The sequence below is a fragment of the Coregonus lavaretus genome, assembly GCF_964263955.1.
Source record: "Coregonus lavaretus genome assembly, chromosome: 22".
Lineage (NCBI taxonomy): Eukaryota > Metazoa > Chordata > Actinopteri > Salmoniformes > Salmonidae > Coregonus > Coregonus lavaretus.
Window position 1 is genome coordinate 22,825,696 of NC_140009.1, and position 19,167 is coordinate 22,844,862.

The window sequence follows — 19,167 nt, forward strand, 5'->3', positions numbered from 1 at the left end:
ATATTGTTGTATTCTGCCCCCTGGTGGTGAAACCAACCTAGAACGGGCTATCATCTAATTCTAACTTGAGTTTGAGACAGTAATGATCAAGGCTTATTGACAGTTTTTTTGCTGATAAAATAACCCATATCCATATAACTTGTTCACAAAGTGCCTTAAAAATTATGCTTTTAAACATTTCATATTATTTCCAATAAGTACCATGACAACAAAGGGACATTTTGTCCACACTCATATATTACTCTAAAGTATTTAAACAATATTTAAACATCTAACAATTAGTTCATTTTGTCTTCCTGCAGTCCCACCTGAAGTGTTCTTTGTCTTTGGTTAGTGTGTGTGTGAAGTGTTTTAAATGTTTGCATATTGGTTAGTGTGTGTGTGAAGTGTTCTATATGTTTGCATATTGGTTAGTGTGTGTGTGAGTGAAGTGTTCTATGTGTTTACATATTGGTTACTATGTTTGTGAAGGCTCTTGACTGGCTCTGGATGCCAAGGCCAGCAGGGTGACACTGTATACCTCTGTCTCGTCTCCTCTCAGGGTGAGGGGCGCACACACCTGCACCACCTCATTCGGCTGAAATCACACATACAGACGCACACACCGACACAGACACACACAATCAGATTTAAATCAACAATCAGTGGAGGATATACAGTGCATGTGCAAATACAATAAGAGGAAAATATACATTTAGTAATGTAGAAAGCCACATGAAGGAACAGGAAGTGTAGTTTGTACGTTCTCTTCACACTGAGACTTTGTAATACATATGGACTCTTTTTGTATGCAGTTATGGCTTCACTTGATTTGCAAATTTTCTTTGGTGACTGAAGTATGTCAAAACAAAAAACGACCATCCTATGCATATCTAAGGGAGTGAAATAACTAAAACTCTATTATACAGAATACCTTGACAGCTTGCGGTGTCTAGTACAGGGCTCTCCACTCTGGATGTGGAAAGCTACCGTACTGTAGGTTGTCACTCCAACCCTAACCTAGCACATCTGATTCTAATAATTAGCTGGTTGTTAAACTGTATCAGGTTAGTTACCCTGATTGATAATATATCTGAATGGGTGGCGAACATTACACTATACTGCACAACAGAGCAGTGTTTCTCAATCCATTCCCGGGGGACCACTAGAGTGTGCACATTTTTGTTATAACCCAGAGCTAACACACCTGATTCAACTAATCAAGGGCTTGGTGATGAGTTCATAAATTGAATCCGGTGTGGAATTGCTGCTGGGCTAGAACAAAAATGTGGCCACCTTGAGAAACACTGTCCTAAAGTACAGGTAATGGTATGGATAAACACCATTCTAGATCTGTCCATTCAGGAGATTAATGCCAATTCAATTCATGAATTGAAAAACTTTCAGCCACATTTTCCTCATGAGATTATTTTCAATGGATGAATTGAATTAAACCCAACCCCACGTATACGGTGCATTCATGATGAGGCTTTGAGACGGCTGTCGCACCTTAAGGCCACTAGGAGGAGTCCAGATCACAGTGATGGTGCGTCTGTGGCCGGCGTCCACCGTGCCCCTGGTCGGCTCCACACTGAAGCCCCTCTGTTGCAGCGCCTGAAGCCCCTCCCAGCTGAACTCCACGTTCTGGACATGGACGGGGGAGGGCAAATTTCACAACATAGGTAAGGTCAACACAGAAGTAGAGAGGAGAGGGAGGAGAAGTCGTGTTGTGGTCATGCGGTCCGATTGTATACTCTTCTCCCCTAAATGTTCAGTTGCTCACTCCATCTCATGGAATTAAAAGCATGGGATCTTTGTCAGAAATATGGTGGAAACTAACTCCCTAGCCCACGCTTACACGAATCCACTGCTTTTGAATCCATGAGAGGGAGTGAATGAGGGGAGTGGTACACACTTTGGGAAGACAGGGAGAAAATCGGGCCGCAGCCAATGTTAGGATCTCCAAATGAATCTGAACTCATCCTAATGACGTTATTTCAACTAGATTTCAATCTGTTTTAATTATGTTATTTAAATAAGATTTCAAGCTGTTTGTAACTACATTATTTTAACCAGATTTCAACCTGTTTGTAATGACGTTATTTAATCCAGATTTCAACCTGTTTCGTAATTATGTAATTTCAACAAGATTCCAACCTGTTTATAATGACATAATTTCAACCACATTTTTACCTGTTTGTAATGATGTTATTTAAAACCGATTTCACCCTGTTTGTAAGGCTGCTGCTGCTGCAACCAGTGAGCTAGCTGTGACCCTGGTCGTGTGCATGTGTGTGTGTTTACTTTATTTAAAGTGAGGATGTTGTAGCCAAAAGTCTCCAGAAGAAGTCTACCCCCTTGTCTTTGAATTGTAATGAACAGCATTAGTATAAGTATTAGCGTTAGCATTAGCCTACCTTCTTGGCCACAGGCTGTGTGGAGCAGATGCAGCCCACCTCCAGCTCTCTGACCGCTGGGCTCATGGCCCCCTCTCTGTAGACCCCTCTGAGGGTGAGCAGCACAGGCAGAGGGGGCTTCTCACAGTCTACTACAGGGAGAAGAGAACAAATCAAAAATCTAATACAATTATATTTGTCACATGCTTCGTAAACAACAGACAGTAGACTAACAGCGAAATGCTTACTTAGGGGTCCTTTTGCAACAATGCAGAGTTAAAGATTAACTCATTAAAACAAAATATATAGTGACATGAGGAATAAATACCAGTGAATAACAAATAACAATAACAAGTAAAAATAACATGGCTATATACAGGGAGTACCAGTACCGAGTCGATGTGCAGGGGTATGAGGTACTTGAGGTAGCTATGTACATATAGGTAGGGGTAAAGTGACTAGGCAACAGGATAGATAATAGACAGGTAGCAGCAGCGTGTGAAAGTGTGTGTGTGTGTGTGAGAAAGTGTGTGTGCACATGTTATGTGTGTGTGGGCGTATGTTGTGTGTGTGTGTGTGTGTGAGAAAGTGTGTGAGAAAGTGTGTGCACATGTTGTGTGTGTGTGGGCGTATGTTGTGTGTGTGTGTTGGGGTGTCAGTATGAGTATGTGGGAGTGTGTGGGTAGAGTCCAGTGTGTGTGCATAGTCAGTGCAAGAGAGTTAGTGCAAAAAAGGGTCAATGCAGGTAGTCCGGGTAGCCAATTTATTAGCTATTTAGCAGTCTTGTTTAGCTTGGGGGTAGAAGATGTTCAGGGTCCTGTTCGTTCCAGACCTTGTGGTAGCATTTCATGGCTATAGATGTGAGTTTTACGGGGAGACAGTCATTTAGACAGGTTACCTTGGCGTTCTTGGGCACAGGGACTATGGTGGTCTGCTTGAAACATGTAGGTATTACAGACTGGGTCAGGGAGAGATTGAAATTGTCAGTGAAGACACTTGCCAGCTGGTCAGCGCATGCTCTGTATGCATCCTGGTAATCCGTCTGAATATTAACCTGTTTAAAGGTCTTACTCACATCGGCTACGGAGAGCGTGATTACACAGCTGTCCGGAACAGCTAGTACTCATGCATGGTTTAGTGTTGCTTGCCTAGAAGCAAGCATAGAAGGCATTTAGCTCGTCTGTAGGCTTGCATTGCTGGGCAACCCGCGGATGGGTTTCCCTTTGTAATCTGTGATAGTTTGTAAGCCCTGCCACATCCGTCGAGCGTCAGAGCCGGCATAGTAGCATTCGATCAGCTCTTGCCTGTAATCCATGGCTTCTGGTTGGGGTATGTATGTAGGGTCACTGTGGGGACGACGTCATTGATGAAGCCGATGACTGATGTAGTGAGTGAGTGAGAGAGAGACCTGTGAGCTCAGAGTCCCCGGAGGCTGGCAGAGGGTGGACGGCATCAGTGGGCACTGCCAGCGGGTCTCCTCCACATAGGTACATGATGTGAGAGCGAGCTGCACCCTTCAGCACCATGACACACACTGTGCTCTAAGACAAGGAGTGGCAGGGTGTTAGAGCAAAAGTAGTGCACTATATATGGAATATATAGGGAGAAGGGTGCCATTTAAGATGCAGCCACTATGTCATGAAAGCTGGATGATTCTGTGGTACCTTGTTCATGAGCTCCACCTTCAGTCTGTCCGAGTAGTGGAGGCTCTCGTGGTCTGGCAGGAAGGTCACAGTGATGTCCTGGCTCTTTCCTGGGACGATGGTGCCCTCTATGGGCGTCACACTGAACACACTCCGACCACTGTAGTTCTGGGTCCCTGGCCACGGGGAGGTGGGAGAGAAAGAAACCAAGATTATTAATTCATTTAACAACGTAAGCTTCAGAAATAATTAAACATAATTAGATTTAATATAATGCTGCATCAGAAAACGCTAGATTTTTTTTCTCCAACAAATGATAGCTAACACTAACTACAGAGACTGCAACAGCTCATGGCATTAGCCCCTAGTTCTGAGTGAGAGATGTGGACCTAGGTCGGACGGACAGGTCTTACCCACAGTGGGGTGTGTCTGTTCCTCTGGGCCTGGGCTGAGGAGGGCAGGGAGGCAGTCTGCTCCACTCTGGGCTTTACACCCCAGCGACAGGCTATCCAGCAGCACAGAGAAGCGCACCGCCAGAGACGACGTGTTCTGCAGCTGAAGACAGAGAACACAGCTTTCAATATCACAACTTCATTGACATGGCATCAGGTGCAGTACAGGCTAAGTAACCTGCTGCTGTATAAGTACACAAAGTAAGCCTAGTCCGAACTAGCCTCTCTCCTGTTTCTGTAGCTTGAGGCAGCTTGATCTACAAGTACACCCCCCTGGACAAGGTGCTAGTTGCTGCTGGCTAACTGACCTTAAAGACCTGGGAGGCTCTCTCCTTCTCCAACAAGTAGCCAAAGTCCATGAGGCCACCCTGGTGGGAGGAGGTGACGAGGGGATCCACTCCCACCCCGCACAGCGTGACCTCCAGGGTCATGTTTGGGCTGTGGATCTCCACAGTCTCACGGTACTGTGAAAGGAGCCACAGCATCAGTCATAGGGAACACAGCATGTGTGTGTGTGTGCGTGCGCATGTGGCGTGTGAGGGAGAGTGTCTGTGTGTGTGCGTGTTTGTTTTCAGGTCCATTAAGTGCAATTGACCCACCCTTTTCCCCAGTACGGGTGTGAAGGCCAGTAACAATGTGTGTGTGGCTCCAGGACCCAGCCGTCGCAGAGCGTTGAGGAGGGAGAATGGACCACTCAGGTCCAGCACTGAGGACCTCAGCTTGGCAAAGGGTTAAAGAAGAGTAGTCAGGTAACAGCAATGTTTGAATCCTACCTTCTAAGGGACCTGTTCAGGACGGTGCAATGGGTGAAATGTATTGTGTACAGATACTCTTGTGTCACTGTTCTGCAAGTGTTTTCTCAGATCAAGTGTAAAACGTGTTTTATTGCATCATCCCCAAAGCCAATTTTTTTAAAAGTAATAGTAAAATCAAACTTTCAATTATGCAATCTTTCAACCAGTGGATCTGTGGAACAGATATGATTGTCCGCATGTAAAACAGGGAATCATGTCAGTTCTATTCATAATCTGTTTCACCTCACTGAATACTGTATAACCTCTGGTTTCTAGGTCTGATGTGTCTACAGTTGTGGTCAAAAGTTTTGAGAATGACACAAATATTAATTTTCACAAAGTCTGCTGCCTCAGTTTTTATGATGGCAATTTGCATCTACTCCAGAATGTTATGAAGAGTGATCAGATGAATTGCAATTAATTGCAAAGTCCCTATTTGCCATGAAAATTAACTTAATCCCCCAAAAACATTTCCACTGCATTTCAGCCCTTACACAAAAGGACCAGCTGACATCATGTCAGTGATTCTCTCGTTAACACAGGTGAGAGTGTTGACGAGGACAAGGCTGGAGATCACTCTGTCATGCTGATTGAGTTAGAATAACAGACTGGAAGCTTTAAAAAGAGGGTGGTGCTTGAAATCATTGTTCTTCCTCTGTTAACCATGGTTACCTGCAAGGAAACACGTGTCATCATCATTGCTTTGCACAAAAAGGCCTTCACAGGCAAGGATATTGCTGCTAGTAAGATTGCACCTAAATCAACCATTTATCGGATCAAGGAGAGAGGTTCAATTGTTGAGAAGAAGGCTTCAGGGCGCCCAAGAAAGTCCAGCAAGCGCCATGACCGTCTCCTAAAGTTGATTCAGCTGTGGGATCGGGGCACCAACAGTGCAGAGCTTGCTCAGGAATGGCAGCAGGCAGGTGTGAGTGCATCAGCACGCACAGTGAGGCGAAGACTTTGAGGATGGCCTGGTGTCAAGGGCAGCGAGCAAGACACTTCTCTCCAGGAAAAACATCAGGGACAGACTGATATTCTGCAAAAGGTACAGGGATTGGACTGCTGAGGACTGGGGTAAAGACATTTTCTCTGATGAATCCCCTTTCCGATTGTTTGGGGCATCCGGAAAAAAGCTTGTCCGGAGAAGACAAGGTGAGCGCTACCATCAGTCCTGTGTCATGCCAACAGTAAAGCATCCTGAGACCATTCATGTGTGGGGTTGCTTCTCAGCCAAGGGAGTGGGCTCACTCACAATTTTGCCTAAGAACACAGCCATGAATAAAGAATGGTCCCAACACATCCTCTGAGAGTAACTTCTCCCAACCATCCAAGAACAGTTTGGTGACGAACAATGCCTTTTCCAGCATGATGGAGCACCTTGCCATAAGGCAAAAGTGATAACTAAGTGGCTCGGGGAACAAAACATCAACATTTTTGGTCCATGGCCAGGAAACTCCCCAGACCTTAATCCCATTGAGAACTTGTGGTCAATCCTCAAGAGGCGGGTGGACAAACAAAAACCCACAAATTCTGATAAACTCCAAGCATTGATTATGCAAGAATGGGCTGCCATCAGTCAGGATGTGGCCCAGAAGTTAATTGACAGCATGCCAGGGCAGATTGCAGAGGTCTTGAAAAAGAAGGGTCAACACTGCAAATATTGACTCTTTGCATAAACTTAATGTAATTGTCAATAAAAGCCTTTGACACTTATGGAATGGTTGTAATTATACTTCAGTATACCATAGTAACATCTGACAAAAATATCTAAAAACACTGAAGCAGCAAACTTTGTGTAGACCAATACTAGTGTCCTTCTCAAATCTTTTGACCACGACTGTAGATTAGCCTTAAAGCTATATCATACTATACTAGCTATATACACTAGGTGTATCAATGACACAATGGGCCATGTGATGTTATATCGTTTTTTTATACAGGCTATATCAGCACCTTTCAACCAGTACATAGAGAATGACTGAGGCTTATTCATAACAGCTTTTTATAAATCTACCACTTTATCGTTGAAAACCAATTAAATAATAAATCAAGTGGATTGATGCATGCATCATACTCAGAATGTCAACATGTTATTAGAACGGAAATAGTTTTTCATTCTTAGCACCATGCAGTTTTTGTCTTAGAAAAACTGGTGGTAGAAATTCTGCGGTGGTAAAGATTCATGAGTAAACGCTACTGACTTTTCTCACATAACCACAGATAATCACACTCTGGCGATCTAGGTCGTTTGTGCATGTTGTGACCCAGAAAAGGATACCTCCAAGGCTTCCTGAGAAATATTCTGAACAGTGAGCTTTTTGACCACTTTCTGACCTAAGTGAACAAAAGAAACACAGAGTTGACATAAGTAGCGATATAGTCACAGGCAAGGGCAAATAGGGAAAAAACTTCCAATGTCAGAATCAGACCTGGGTTCAAATACTACTTATTATCTGTCCTTGATTGAACTCAAAATATTAATGAACCAATACAATTGTCCCAAAACCACAAACTCTGTCCATCTGGCACTCCATGCAGGCTTAAGCAAACACTCAAAGTATTCGAAAGATTTCAAATAGTATTTGAACCCAGCTCTGGTCAGAAGAATACATTTGAATGGACTGACCCACAGCCACCTGGTTGTAGTTGATGGTGGTCTGGCCGTTACTGGACGTGACAACTAGAGGGGGCCTGACAGCTGGGCAATGCAGCTCCAAGTACAGCGTGTTGAGGGGGCTGCTGGGACAGAGGATGGCTCGTCAGCATTACAACAACAGAGGCAGTGGGAAAACACTTCAACCTGTTCTCTCCACATTATCCCCACTAAATGAATGTGTGTAATTGATTCATGTAATTAATAATTGGGGGGGCTGCAGCACATAAAAATGAAAATAAGGTTGATATTGTATATAGGATCTGCATGGAGTTGTAGTCTGTACAGTATCCTACCTGTAGGATGGCTGGGCCTGGGGGTCACTCTGGGGTGGGTCTCTGTCAGACACGAAGCAAGGGATGACATAGCGACTGTAGTGCTTAGGGAAGGAGTGCAGGAGGGAGTTCCTGCCTGCAGCGTACTCCTCTGACCTGGGAATAAACAACACTAACTATGGACGCAATCCTAACCCTAAACATATCTTGATTACATTTTTCCTGACAAATCCCATTGACATAAATGGATGATTTGGGCAAAAATCAGTTGTGTCTTCGAATGTGTGTTGCTTAGGATTATGCCCAATGCCTTTAACAGTCATTATTTCATAGAGAAGACAAAATACATGACTCAATAAACGCTAAAAAGTAAATGCACTAAACGCAGTGCAAGGTGTGAAGCAGATGGTTAAATGTAATGATGTCATATATATTTCAGTAGAGTGTGTTGCTTGCAATTAACCTCTGCCTAAGTTTCGTACTCTTTAACATAGAAAGCTTTTAGGAGGAAGTTTACCTCAGCATTAAGTAAACATTTATGGTACGTTTTTGATTTGTCACTGAAATATGTGATAATGAATGAGGGGCTCTATTCGTTCTATGGAAAATAATCAACGACGTGGAAGGTGTGTTCCACGACGCGCTAGCTGACCTTCCACGCAGTTGCATTATTTTCCAGAGAACGCATAGAGCCCCGAGTTGATTATCAATTCTATACCATGGCTATAATTAAACACATTTGCCACTAGAGATGTGTTAATTTGAAAGTAGAAATGTGTTCAACATCCACTGAAGTAGCTAGCAAGTTTACTAGATAGCTACAGTAGTTGCCTTGGTAACCAAACAAACATACTAGTTTAGCTAACCCAACCATTAGTCCTAGCTTGCTATTATGAAAATCTAATTCAACAATGCCAATAATGTTTTCAATTCGACTTTTGCTTTAAAAAGCAGCTCATAGAACATGTAAGAATTAACTATATGATGGGAGTGTCTGCTGGATGACAATGCAATGTAATGTTGAGCGGCTTCACTGCAGGTAGATTGTATGTTTTAAAATTCAATAAAATTCAATAGAAATAATAAAAAATAATAAGAAGAATGAACTATAGCCATTGAATACCATGCTGATATACTGTGTGTTATAGGGAAACAATGCACGCTCTAGAATGCCCTTCAAGCCAATCAGAAACAAGTATTCAACAATGATGCCATGGTATAAGAATTAATGTATGCATGGTATCTAAGTGATAGTTGTGGTGGTGTAGATGAGCTGTACCCTGACTGTATGTCAGCTGGGTTGGGGGCTCTGAAGGGGCTGTCTGTTTTAGGGCTGATGGACACTTTGCTGATCTTCTCCTTCAGGGCTTGCTTCGCCTGGGGCCGGGTAGGGGGCGGCTTCTTGCCTTTCTGGGGGGCTGCAGGGGCCTCCCTTTTACACTGAGTCAGCACACACATACAGTACACATTAACAATAATGTGCACACACAAGTGCGCGAATGTGCGCGCACATACGAACACACACACGGTCAAAGTCAAACACATGGCGGCAAGATAACATTAAAAGGATAGTTCGGGATGTTTTGGTAATGAGGTCTTTTATCTACTTCCCCAGAGTCAGATGAAGTCGTGGACACCATTTCTATGTCTCTGCGTGCAGTTTTAAGGAAGTTGCTATCTAGCGTTAGCACAATTGCTAACTAGCGTTAGCACAATTGCTAACTAGCGTTAGCACAATGACTTCCAGTCTTTGTGCTAAGCATACAATATTGACCAGGCAGACTCATCCAACTTTTATGAGGAGGATGGAGTGACTCCAGTGATTGAGGCTTACCGGCCCCTCCTGCTCCCCTCCCTTCCTGTTGCCCTCGGCCTTGGTAACCCTCTCCAGCTCGTGGAGGCGCAGCTCCTCGGAGCGACACAGCAGCCGCACCGCCTCCTCCCTGATGACCTGGTCACACAGCCTGGGCCTGAATGTCACCTGCACCAGGCACCTCTGGGAACAGAGTAACGAACCAGTCAATTACCTAATGATGTGACCAGTCAGGTTATTATTGCAAAATAAAATGTGTTCTCAATGGTTAAATAAAGGTAACATAAATAAACAATGCAGTCATCAGGACAGAGTATACACTGGAATGGAATAGAATAGAGAAACTACATAATATGCTAGGCCTCATGACAAAGTGTTCAAGTAAAGTGGAAGCACACTGCTTGTTGGTAGATTACCTGTCCAGGTAAGACCCGGCCTGTCCTGGGGGTGAGGCTAATCTCTGTGTTTTCGGGGGGAGTGAAGGCGAACAGCCGGGGGCCCACTGGGACAACGGGGTCCCGGCCTATGCGGGGCACAGGGTGTGTGAACTCGTTGCGGCTGGTGTGTGCGTTGACCACGTGCAGCACGGCTGTGGAACAGTCACCGACCGCCGTGCCGCCGAACTGGACCAGAGAGTGAGACAGCTCTAGCGGAGGGTGTACCCCGACCGCATGACATGACAGGGGGAAGTCTCTATAGCAACCATGGGGGAAAACACAAATAAAACACATTAAAAGTAATGCAGTGAAATATACTTGATAGCGCTCAATTTCGTGACAGGACAAGGTGTAGGAAGGTACAAAACCTTGATTACCTGTTAATTCCGGATTTGCAGTTGAGCTGAAAGCTGTACTCTCCTGCCTTCTTGGCACTAAAGATCAGATCCACCTCCAAGGTTTCCAATGGGAGGAGAGTGCCAAAGCCGTCGTTGGGCTGGACCTCCACAAACTAGGAGGAGAAAAACACTGCTCAACTGCTCAGGCCATCCAAACACGGTTTTGTCCTTAGTCCTGACTGACTGAAACCAGAAAACCTCCATAGGGCCGGATGAGCTATTCAGGATAGGTTTAGGTGAGATCATAAAGGTCTAAAGCCACAAATATAACAGCAGACACAGAGTCAAATACATCGAAATATAATTAATTATAATTCAATTGTCAGATATCCCTTGCTGGAGAGTACAGCATAGGCCAAACTGGCACATCAGAACAAAACCAGTAGAGTCCAAATGAATAAACAGAAGTGTCTCCTATTGATGTTTTATGATGATGACTTGATTTAGCCAAGGTGGAATAGTGGACTATAGAGATGCAAACAGTAGGAAATTAGGTCAAAGGTCAGTCCATAGGGATGCTGTCCATCAGGTAGATGGAGGCCGTACCTGAGGTATGCCCAGAAAGCCAAAGTCCTGGGGCAGGAGGGCGAGGTTCGTGAGGCGCACGCTGGTCTTCACTGATTCGTAGATGGAGCAGTGGCCAAAGTCCACCTCTGTCCGGTCAAAGCACAGGTCGGAGGAGGTGATGACTGCATGGACCGTGAAGGGAACAGGCCGGACCTGAAAGCCCAGTGAAAGGAAAAAATTCTTAGAGTATTTCTGCCTTATTTCTGTTCTGTTTTGTAATATCCTATGCGGTCAATGTCTTTTATTTGCAAAACAACCGTGCCGTGCGCAAAAAGACTCTGCATAACTCACATTTGGAACTTCAACTTGTATCTAGAGGCTTTTTATGATGCTTATTCATTTAAGCAGTCATGGGACCTATAAATAGAATTCTATGGGCAAATATGTATGTGTTTCAATCCCAATAGGTGCACTTGATTTAGCTCGCCTGGCACAATTAAAACAACAAAATAGTCAGAAAAGTGAAAACCCTGCCCACAAAGCCCACCGGGAAAGCTAAATCAAGTGCACCTAAAGTAATAGAATAAAAGCAAATCCATTAGTGACCCAGGTGGAACAAGTAGTTTAGTTTCATAACAAACACAATCTGTTGTCCTGAGAGCAGCGTTCCTGTTCATGTATTAATGTCCTCAGCCGTATCTGGGTGCGGCAGATTTCCTTGTTTACCCGGTCACGCTTTCCGCACGGGCCCTCTCCTGGCCAGAAAGGGCCTGGTGGCCAGAGAGGGAGGCCTGGAGGGGAGCCAGGGTTAAGGGTTCAAGGCTGGGGGCACAGCTTTGGGGCTCTGCAGGAACATCCTGCTGGCCTGCTTTTGGCTCTGTGAGAACTTACTGCCTCCAAATCCTCTACGCTCCTCCCCAGTATAGGGGTGTGGGTTTGAGAGAAGGGCGAGGGGGCATGCGGGGCAGGGTGGGTAAGGTGATGATTTGGCTGAAAGAGTGTGACTGCTGGCCAGTTTGGGGGATTTGATGACTGGGTAACACAGCACAAATGTGGCACGAGTGTTGGGTCGGAGCCTGTTTTGTGTGTTGGATTTGAGTCTGCTGTTACCCCTGCTGTTGAGTCTGTGTGTGTGTGTGTGTGTGTGTGTGTGTGTGTGTGTGTGCGTGTAGAAAGGAATTTAACAATCCCTGATGTACTTACTTAATACTTCACTTGGATAACTATAAATTCATAAAACTTTTGACTTTACTATTTTCATATGGGATATCCAGACTAATCCCTGGAGCATCACAAATCAGTGCTTGAAAATAATCCCTTTATGATTTCCAGTTGTATTATCCGATCAGCAGTTTACGTGCCAAACACCCTGAATGTAACCGTTTCACAACTGAAAGCTGAATAGAAATAATATAATTTTATTCTGTGATAAAATTTCATATATTTTGAATCTATTTTAAAAAAGAGCTCAAATTGAGTGGAAACAACAGGGAAAACAAAGAATCCAAATTATATTATGGAGACCTTTTCAGTAAAACAACATGTAATAACCTTTATGCTTGGCTCATTAGCACTCATGGAACAGTGCAGGCCTTGGGGTGGTAGATAATTTTAGCTTGCTACCATTAAAATGGGTTAATTTAAAACCTTCTGTGCTTCTGCCCTTCATGGGGACCTGCAGGTTTGCTACTCAACGCTTCCCTGTGGATTGAGAGGGGCTGTTGTACTGTATGATACCTCGTACTGTAGACTGCGGCCAGAATTCAATCATCGCATATTGAACATTTCCACAATGGGATCTTTCGAAAGCTGTTTTTGCAGTATTTGAGGCAAACTCATCTCCCAAATTGCTTCCCTCTGCATCCCTGGCTGTGTCCCTTTTGTCGACATTTTCAACTGATAATATCAGTGGTAGCTGACTGATACAGATTGTTGACTTTTTGTGCACTTTGAAATAACACAATTGAATTCTTGCCTGTAAGTTTAGAGCTTATCAGTGCAACAAACCTGATCGGCCACTTCCACTGTCAAGGGGACTTCCAGCACTCCTGTTTCGCCGTCAAAAAACATCTTTGCATCCTCGAACAAGGAACGTCTAGGGGGGAAGAACAGGGTAGTGGGTATAAGAATACAGGAAATCATTATACTGTACGTTAACTCAGCAATATGACACCATCATGCATAGTGGGGCAACTTCCTGCTCATGAACAACAACAATATGTCAAGGCTGCCACTAATGGGAAGAGCCAATGGTAGCAATCTTGTTAGATTATAATTTTGTTGTTGACTTCCTTCTGTAAGTCACCCCGCTGTGTATGATGTCATATTTCAGAGTTTACCTTTAAACATTACATCAGTACATATGTCCCAGCCCCCAACAACTGGGAAAATGCACAGTGCGAGGGATAGAGAGAGCCCATGGTGGAAAACCTTCAGCGTTTCACTGTAAACCAACACGACTATCCCCCGTTTAGATCTGTAGAACCACCAGGGAAGGCAAGAGGGTGCAACTCCACACTACTGTGGGCTGTAGCCATGGTGATGTTGGGCATAAGTACGCCTCAAAGAGGGCTCGCAGTCATACACAGAGCTTATGTAAAGCACTAGCTCCATCAATACCCCAGGTGGAGAGCTGCTCTCGGGAGAACCGCCATCGCTCTACTACTACGCAGCCAATACTCGATTAGCATGAAAACAACAGTCGGATGCCAATCCACAGTGGATCCCCAGTGAGCAGCACAAACCCTGCCCACTCCTGACTCCTGACTCTCTCTCTCTCTCCCTGCTTGGTAATGCTGGCTCTATGAAGGCATGAGAGCTAATGCTGCCAGTGTCAGAGGGTTTAAAGCAATTTAAGAGGGGTTTCCAGATGTCAGAGGTTTTCCAAATGACAACAAAGCTCTGGAAGTGACGCCCAATGCTTCCAACAAATCTGTCAGAGCCTAGGGAAAAGGCGTGTTTCGTAATTACGATCTTACAGCAAATCAGTGTTGCATTTCAACCAGCTCGGATGTACAGATGTTGGATCTTAAATGTATCCGTTTCTCACAGCATGAAAATAATCCTGCAGCAACAGGAAATGTGAATTATTGTGTGAATTCTAATTCATGTACATTTTTGTAGGGGTTAAAACAGATTTTGTTGTTAGGGGAAATCAAGTCAAATTTTAAAGTGGAAATTACAAACTTTAGAAGCCTTTTTAAACCTTGAATACACTACAACTTTGCATTTCCTGCCGTGCAAGACATTTCCTGCAACAAAAGGGTGATCAAATTAAGATCCATCATCTGTACAGTATTGTATTTCCAACAAAACAGAAAAGCGAACATGTCTAAATTGTATCTCAATCCCACAATGACAGAAGGGGGAATGATTATTGGGAGTTGTTTGGAAGCCCTTGTGTTCTCTGCAAATAGAATCTCTGCTGGAGAGTCACTCTTGAACTAGCTTGGCAGGGTAGAGTGGAAAAGCCTGGCGGGATGTCGCCAGACCCATATGCTGCTGAGGGGAAATGTGCGGTTGGATGAGGTTTTCAAGTTTTTGGCATCCCACAATTTTACCTCATGCCGCACTCGGCAACCAGTTTATCCACTATTTATCTCCTCCAAATCTTACCCAAATAACACTACGCACGTCTTCAACAAGATAATGAATTATAAAAGAACTTAAAGGTAACTTCCAAAATAAAGGAAACACCAACATAAAGTGTCTTAATATGGCGTTGGGCCACCGCGAGCCACACTTAAAACCCCTATGCTCCTTTGAGACCCCTCTTTCAAAGTCACTGAGATCTCTTCCTCTAGCCATGGTAGCCAAAATAATGGGCAACTGGGCATTTTTATACATGACCCTAAGCATGATAGGATGTTAATTGCTTAATTAACTCAGGAACCACACCTGTGTGGAAGCACCTGCTTTCAATATACTTTGTATCCCTCATTTACTAAAGTGTTTCCTTTATTTAGGCAGTTACCTGTAATTCTACAATGAATAGTTGTATCTGTGGTGCTTAGAAAGCAATGCTTGTGTATTAAGCAATGACAGTATTCATTATATTATCCTCACATAAGCAGTCAAAGATCAGGGTGGCATTGCAGCGAACATTTCATCGGCATCTGCCTGAGTCACAACACAAGTGGCAGAAAGATCCTTTTGGAGTCATTTCGTGTCACTGAATAAAACTTGGAAAGTCTAAAATGCAATAATCTGTGGACCACCTATAATCCTGACAGTGGAAGGCTCAGCAGACTGACAGATAGTGTGAGCGAGAGAGAGAGCGAGAGCGAGAGAGAGTCAGAGATCCATCAGTCAGCGGAACACAAACCACTGTCTAACTTTGGGACAACGTTCGTTCTATACAGTGGTTTAAACTGTAGGCTACCAGCACAGTATATTTGAACAAATATATCCCTAGTCAATATGGGCTCCTGCTTGGCTTTCACTTCCACATTAAAACAGTGATTATGAACAAGGATTACAAAACGGATTAAAGAGGATTAGGGAATTTCTCATCATCACATTTGGGAAAAGGAGGAAAAACACCCTTGACAACTCACATCCCCCCAAAAAATATTATTGAAAATACATATTTTTCCTTCCCTGTAACTCACGTACAGTAACATTTATCTTAGTGTTGTAGACCAGTAAATGATGCACTGCTTGGAGAAGGCAGGAGCTCTGTTAGATGTAATCTGATTCAATCTGGGTAAATCAAGAGTAATCTCCCTTTTACCAGCCTGAGCTGACTAGTTGACCGGAAGAGCTGGGCAACATCTCCCAGAGATTAGACCTAAACCATTTATGATCCAGAACAAGTCCCTGTTCAATCAAATCCACTGACCAGGGCCCGTACTCACAAAGCTCCTCAGAGTAGTTGTGCCGATCTAGGATCAGGTCCTCCCTGTTAATATGATAATATTCATTATGATCTAGCTAAAAGGCAAAACCGATCGTAGTATATTGAGTATATTAAAAAAACTGGATGAAGCAATCAATATCTGCGCTAATACTATAAAAAGAAACTAGGCTATTTACCCCACAATGAACTGCTATAAGAGATGATCTCCTACTACGTATATTCTGGCCTGGATATGTACTGTAAAGAGAAAGAGAGATGATAGAGAGAGAGAGACAAAGAAATAGAGAGAGAGCGAGTGGCAGAAAGAGAGCAAGAGAAAGTTCTAGAACTGTGGACGATTCCAAACCCTCTGTAGCCTGAGGGCGATCCAGCCGTGGTTCAGGAGTGTACACTACATTTACACTCACAGTCAGAACCTATGGAGAAGAGGCAGAGGAATAAATAAATGGCCATCTGAAGAATATATAACAAATGACTCATCTAGCAGTAAGATGAAACAGCCCTCCCTGCCTTCCTGCCTGTGTGTGTGTGTGTGGTGAGGCCAACCTACGGCATCTTCTCACATGGATCTTACTGCCACGGATCTAGCAGTACCAGAGCTGCCAGTTTGGATGTCCATTGTCACGTACGGCTTAAGAAAAAAGAAACACACACACACACACAGACACAGACAGATGGAATCTAGAAATACTACCACGAATCAAAATCGGAGCTGATCATACAACCCCCACCCACCAGTTGCAGACCGTTACTGTGCTAGTCGTGACAGCCTAGCTAGTGTATGTGCTTGACAGAAGGTTTGCTTTTGTTAACATTAGAGATCATGTGATATTTGTCTCACTTTTTGTTTCCGGCTGGATTTCCTGTCTGCTGAGGCTCTCTTTAGGAGCTTAGAGCATGTTAAGGATAGCAGTGTTCTTCAAGAGAGCTCAGAATGGGGCTGTGTGCGTCGGCCCGGATCGTTATGTAACTGTACTGGATACATAATCAGGTCTTCTACTGCTGGATGGGTGGATGGAGGGATGAGGACAGAGAGAGAGAAAGTGAGAGAGATCAGAGAGAGAGAGAAAAAGAGAGAGCTGTTGAGAGACAGAAGGAGAGGGAGAAAGAGCGAGAGAGTGAGAGGAGGGGCATGCCTCCCACCGCAGCAGTAATGCTCTCTCCCCTTAATCCTGGTTTTAAACCTCTCTCTGATTCACTAAGGCAGATTATTGTCATTTCCCACTTCCCCTCCAGCCCTCCAGAGTCTAGTCATCCGATGTGCCATTAACTTTTGTCATGTAAAACCTCCCTCATCTTCCACTGCCATCAGCAGACCTAAAATCTTCTTAGCTATCAATATGCCAAACTCTGGAGGATGAGAAAAAAAGAAGGTAGGCGTCAACGGGAACTTTCGCCCCCTCTCCGCAGCATGCTGTATCCCTCTCATCCGCACACTGAAGGTCATCTTCCCTGTTCCCCTGGTGTGCAAACTGCAGCTCAACTCAGCCTCACCGTCCTAAAAATAGCCCACCCATCCTTCCAGAAATTACCATGTCCTTCAAAGTCATTAAAAAACATTATCAGAAGCCTTCACGGCACTCCATTTCTGTGTTTGGAACGATGTGCAGTGCGCTGTTTAATTGGTGAAGATGATGGAGGACATGTTTCATAATTGTAACTGCTGGCAGTGGCAGGATTTTTTTGTTGCCATTATTGTTTCCATTGAACTGAAGTTCAATTCCATTACGTAAAGAAACTGGTCCACCACTTAAAATTCCCAGGTAAACTGCCTCCAGTTTCAGAATAAGAGATGAACGGGCAGTAAAACAAAGATCAGGCAGGCTAAAATGTATCTGGTCTGAAATATTCACACCACGATTTTAGAGTAAAGCATTCTGAACATACAGTATGTGAAGGGTTTATAGATGTATAACACACTTTCAGCATGCAGTATGACAATTAACTACCCTTGATCTAAATCCATTATCAATGTATTCACTAGGCACCAAACGGAAGAAAACAGACTGAAACAGGGAGAGACTACCGGAAGTTGTCCAGTAAGAAATGCTTGTTTTCTGTTTTTCGTTGCAAAACGTTTTGCTAGATTTTGCTACTGTGTGTACTAATGAATATGACCCAGGTGTTAGTATCTGTGTGGTTACCTGGGCAGGAACTTAAGCTGAGCGTTGAAGCTGGACCTGGCCTGGATGTAGCCGGTCTTAGGCAGGATCTCCATGTGGTTCCTCAGCTCTGGACACACCTCGAACGTCAGCCGAAGAGCTGTGCTCGCTCTGCAATACAAAAGACAACAGCGCTGTTTAGTTAGGCCCTGTACTAGTTAGTTAGGGCTGCTAACTCAACGGAGAGCCTATTTAGTAAGTTAGGGTGGTGTTATGTCTATGACACAACACGTTTCACCAAGCTACTGCTCAAGATGGCATCCATCAGTTTATGTGATTTGTTGTATACATTTTACACGATTCGATACTAAATTAAGAGGACCCTCACGAAGCAAATGTAAAGGTGAGTGTACTTTACACAACAGACTCCCAGGATGTCCCCTTGTTACAGTGTAGATATTCGACGAGGACGTCAGACATGAAATCGTGAGTGTGTGAGTGACATGAACACAAATTGTCTGGTAGGTACTGCTGCAATGTACCCATGTCCTCATTTTCTCCCACCCGATAATTTAGGTGACCCAATTTCAGAGGGATCCAACAGATGGTTGTGCTGGTGGTGAGAAGTCTCCCTCTGTAGCTGTGGTGATATAAATGGATCACTACCCAGGGAATTCTCCACGCACGGCCAACGACACACACACACACACACACACACACAGACAGACACGAGCTCCCCTCTCAACAGCTACACTCAATGACTCATGCTCGGTGGAAGTGCTGTGCAGTCAGTTTTGCAAATAGTCCGGGTAGCCATGATTAGCTGTTCAGGAGTCTTATGGCTTAGTGGTAGAAGCTAT

At 44.1% G+C, this 19,167-nt stretch overlaps 1 protein-coding gene across 1 annotated transcript in view; it reads right to left on the reverse strand.

The window, feature by feature from the left end:
• Positions 1 to 457: 457 nt before the first annotated feature.
• Positions 458 to 19,167, reverse strand: part of cfap74 (cilia and flagella associated protein 74) — a gene marked incomplete at both ends in the record, with an annotated part of 43,078 nt that continues 24,368 nt past the window's right edge. The window contains 18 exons of the mRNA XM_084187123.1: positions 458 to 577; positions 1,489 to 1,623; positions 2,397 to 2,527; positions 3,784 to 3,916; positions 4,040 to 4,194; positions 4,432 to 4,573; positions 4,779 to 4,934; positions 5,070 to 5,189; positions 7,543 to 7,598; positions 7,891 to 8,003; positions 8,214 to 8,348; positions 9,472 to 9,632; positions 10,027 to 10,188; positions 10,422 to 10,698; positions 10,820 to 10,953; positions 11,387 to 11,560; positions 13,355 to 13,442; positions 18,350 to 18,478. Coding sequence (XP_084043249.1) covers positions 458 to 577; positions 1,489 to 1,623; positions 2,397 to 2,527; positions 3,784 to 3,916; positions 4,040 to 4,194; positions 4,432 to 4,573; positions 4,779 to 4,934; positions 5,070 to 5,189; positions 7,543 to 7,598; positions 7,891 to 8,003; positions 8,214 to 8,348; positions 9,472 to 9,632; positions 10,027 to 10,188; positions 10,422 to 10,698; positions 10,820 to 10,953; positions 11,387 to 11,560; positions 13,355 to 13,442; positions 18,350 to 18,478 — 2,521 coding nt within the window. The remainder of the gene's footprint in view (positions 578 to 1,488; positions 1,624 to 2,396; positions 2,528 to 3,783; positions 3,917 to 4,039; positions 4,195 to 4,431; positions 4,574 to 4,778; positions 4,935 to 5,069; positions 5,190 to 7,542; positions 7,599 to 7,890; positions 8,004 to 8,213; positions 8,349 to 9,471; positions 9,633 to 10,026; positions 10,189 to 10,421; positions 10,699 to 10,819; positions 10,954 to 11,386; positions 11,561 to 13,354; positions 13,443 to 18,349; positions 18,479 to 19,167) is intronic.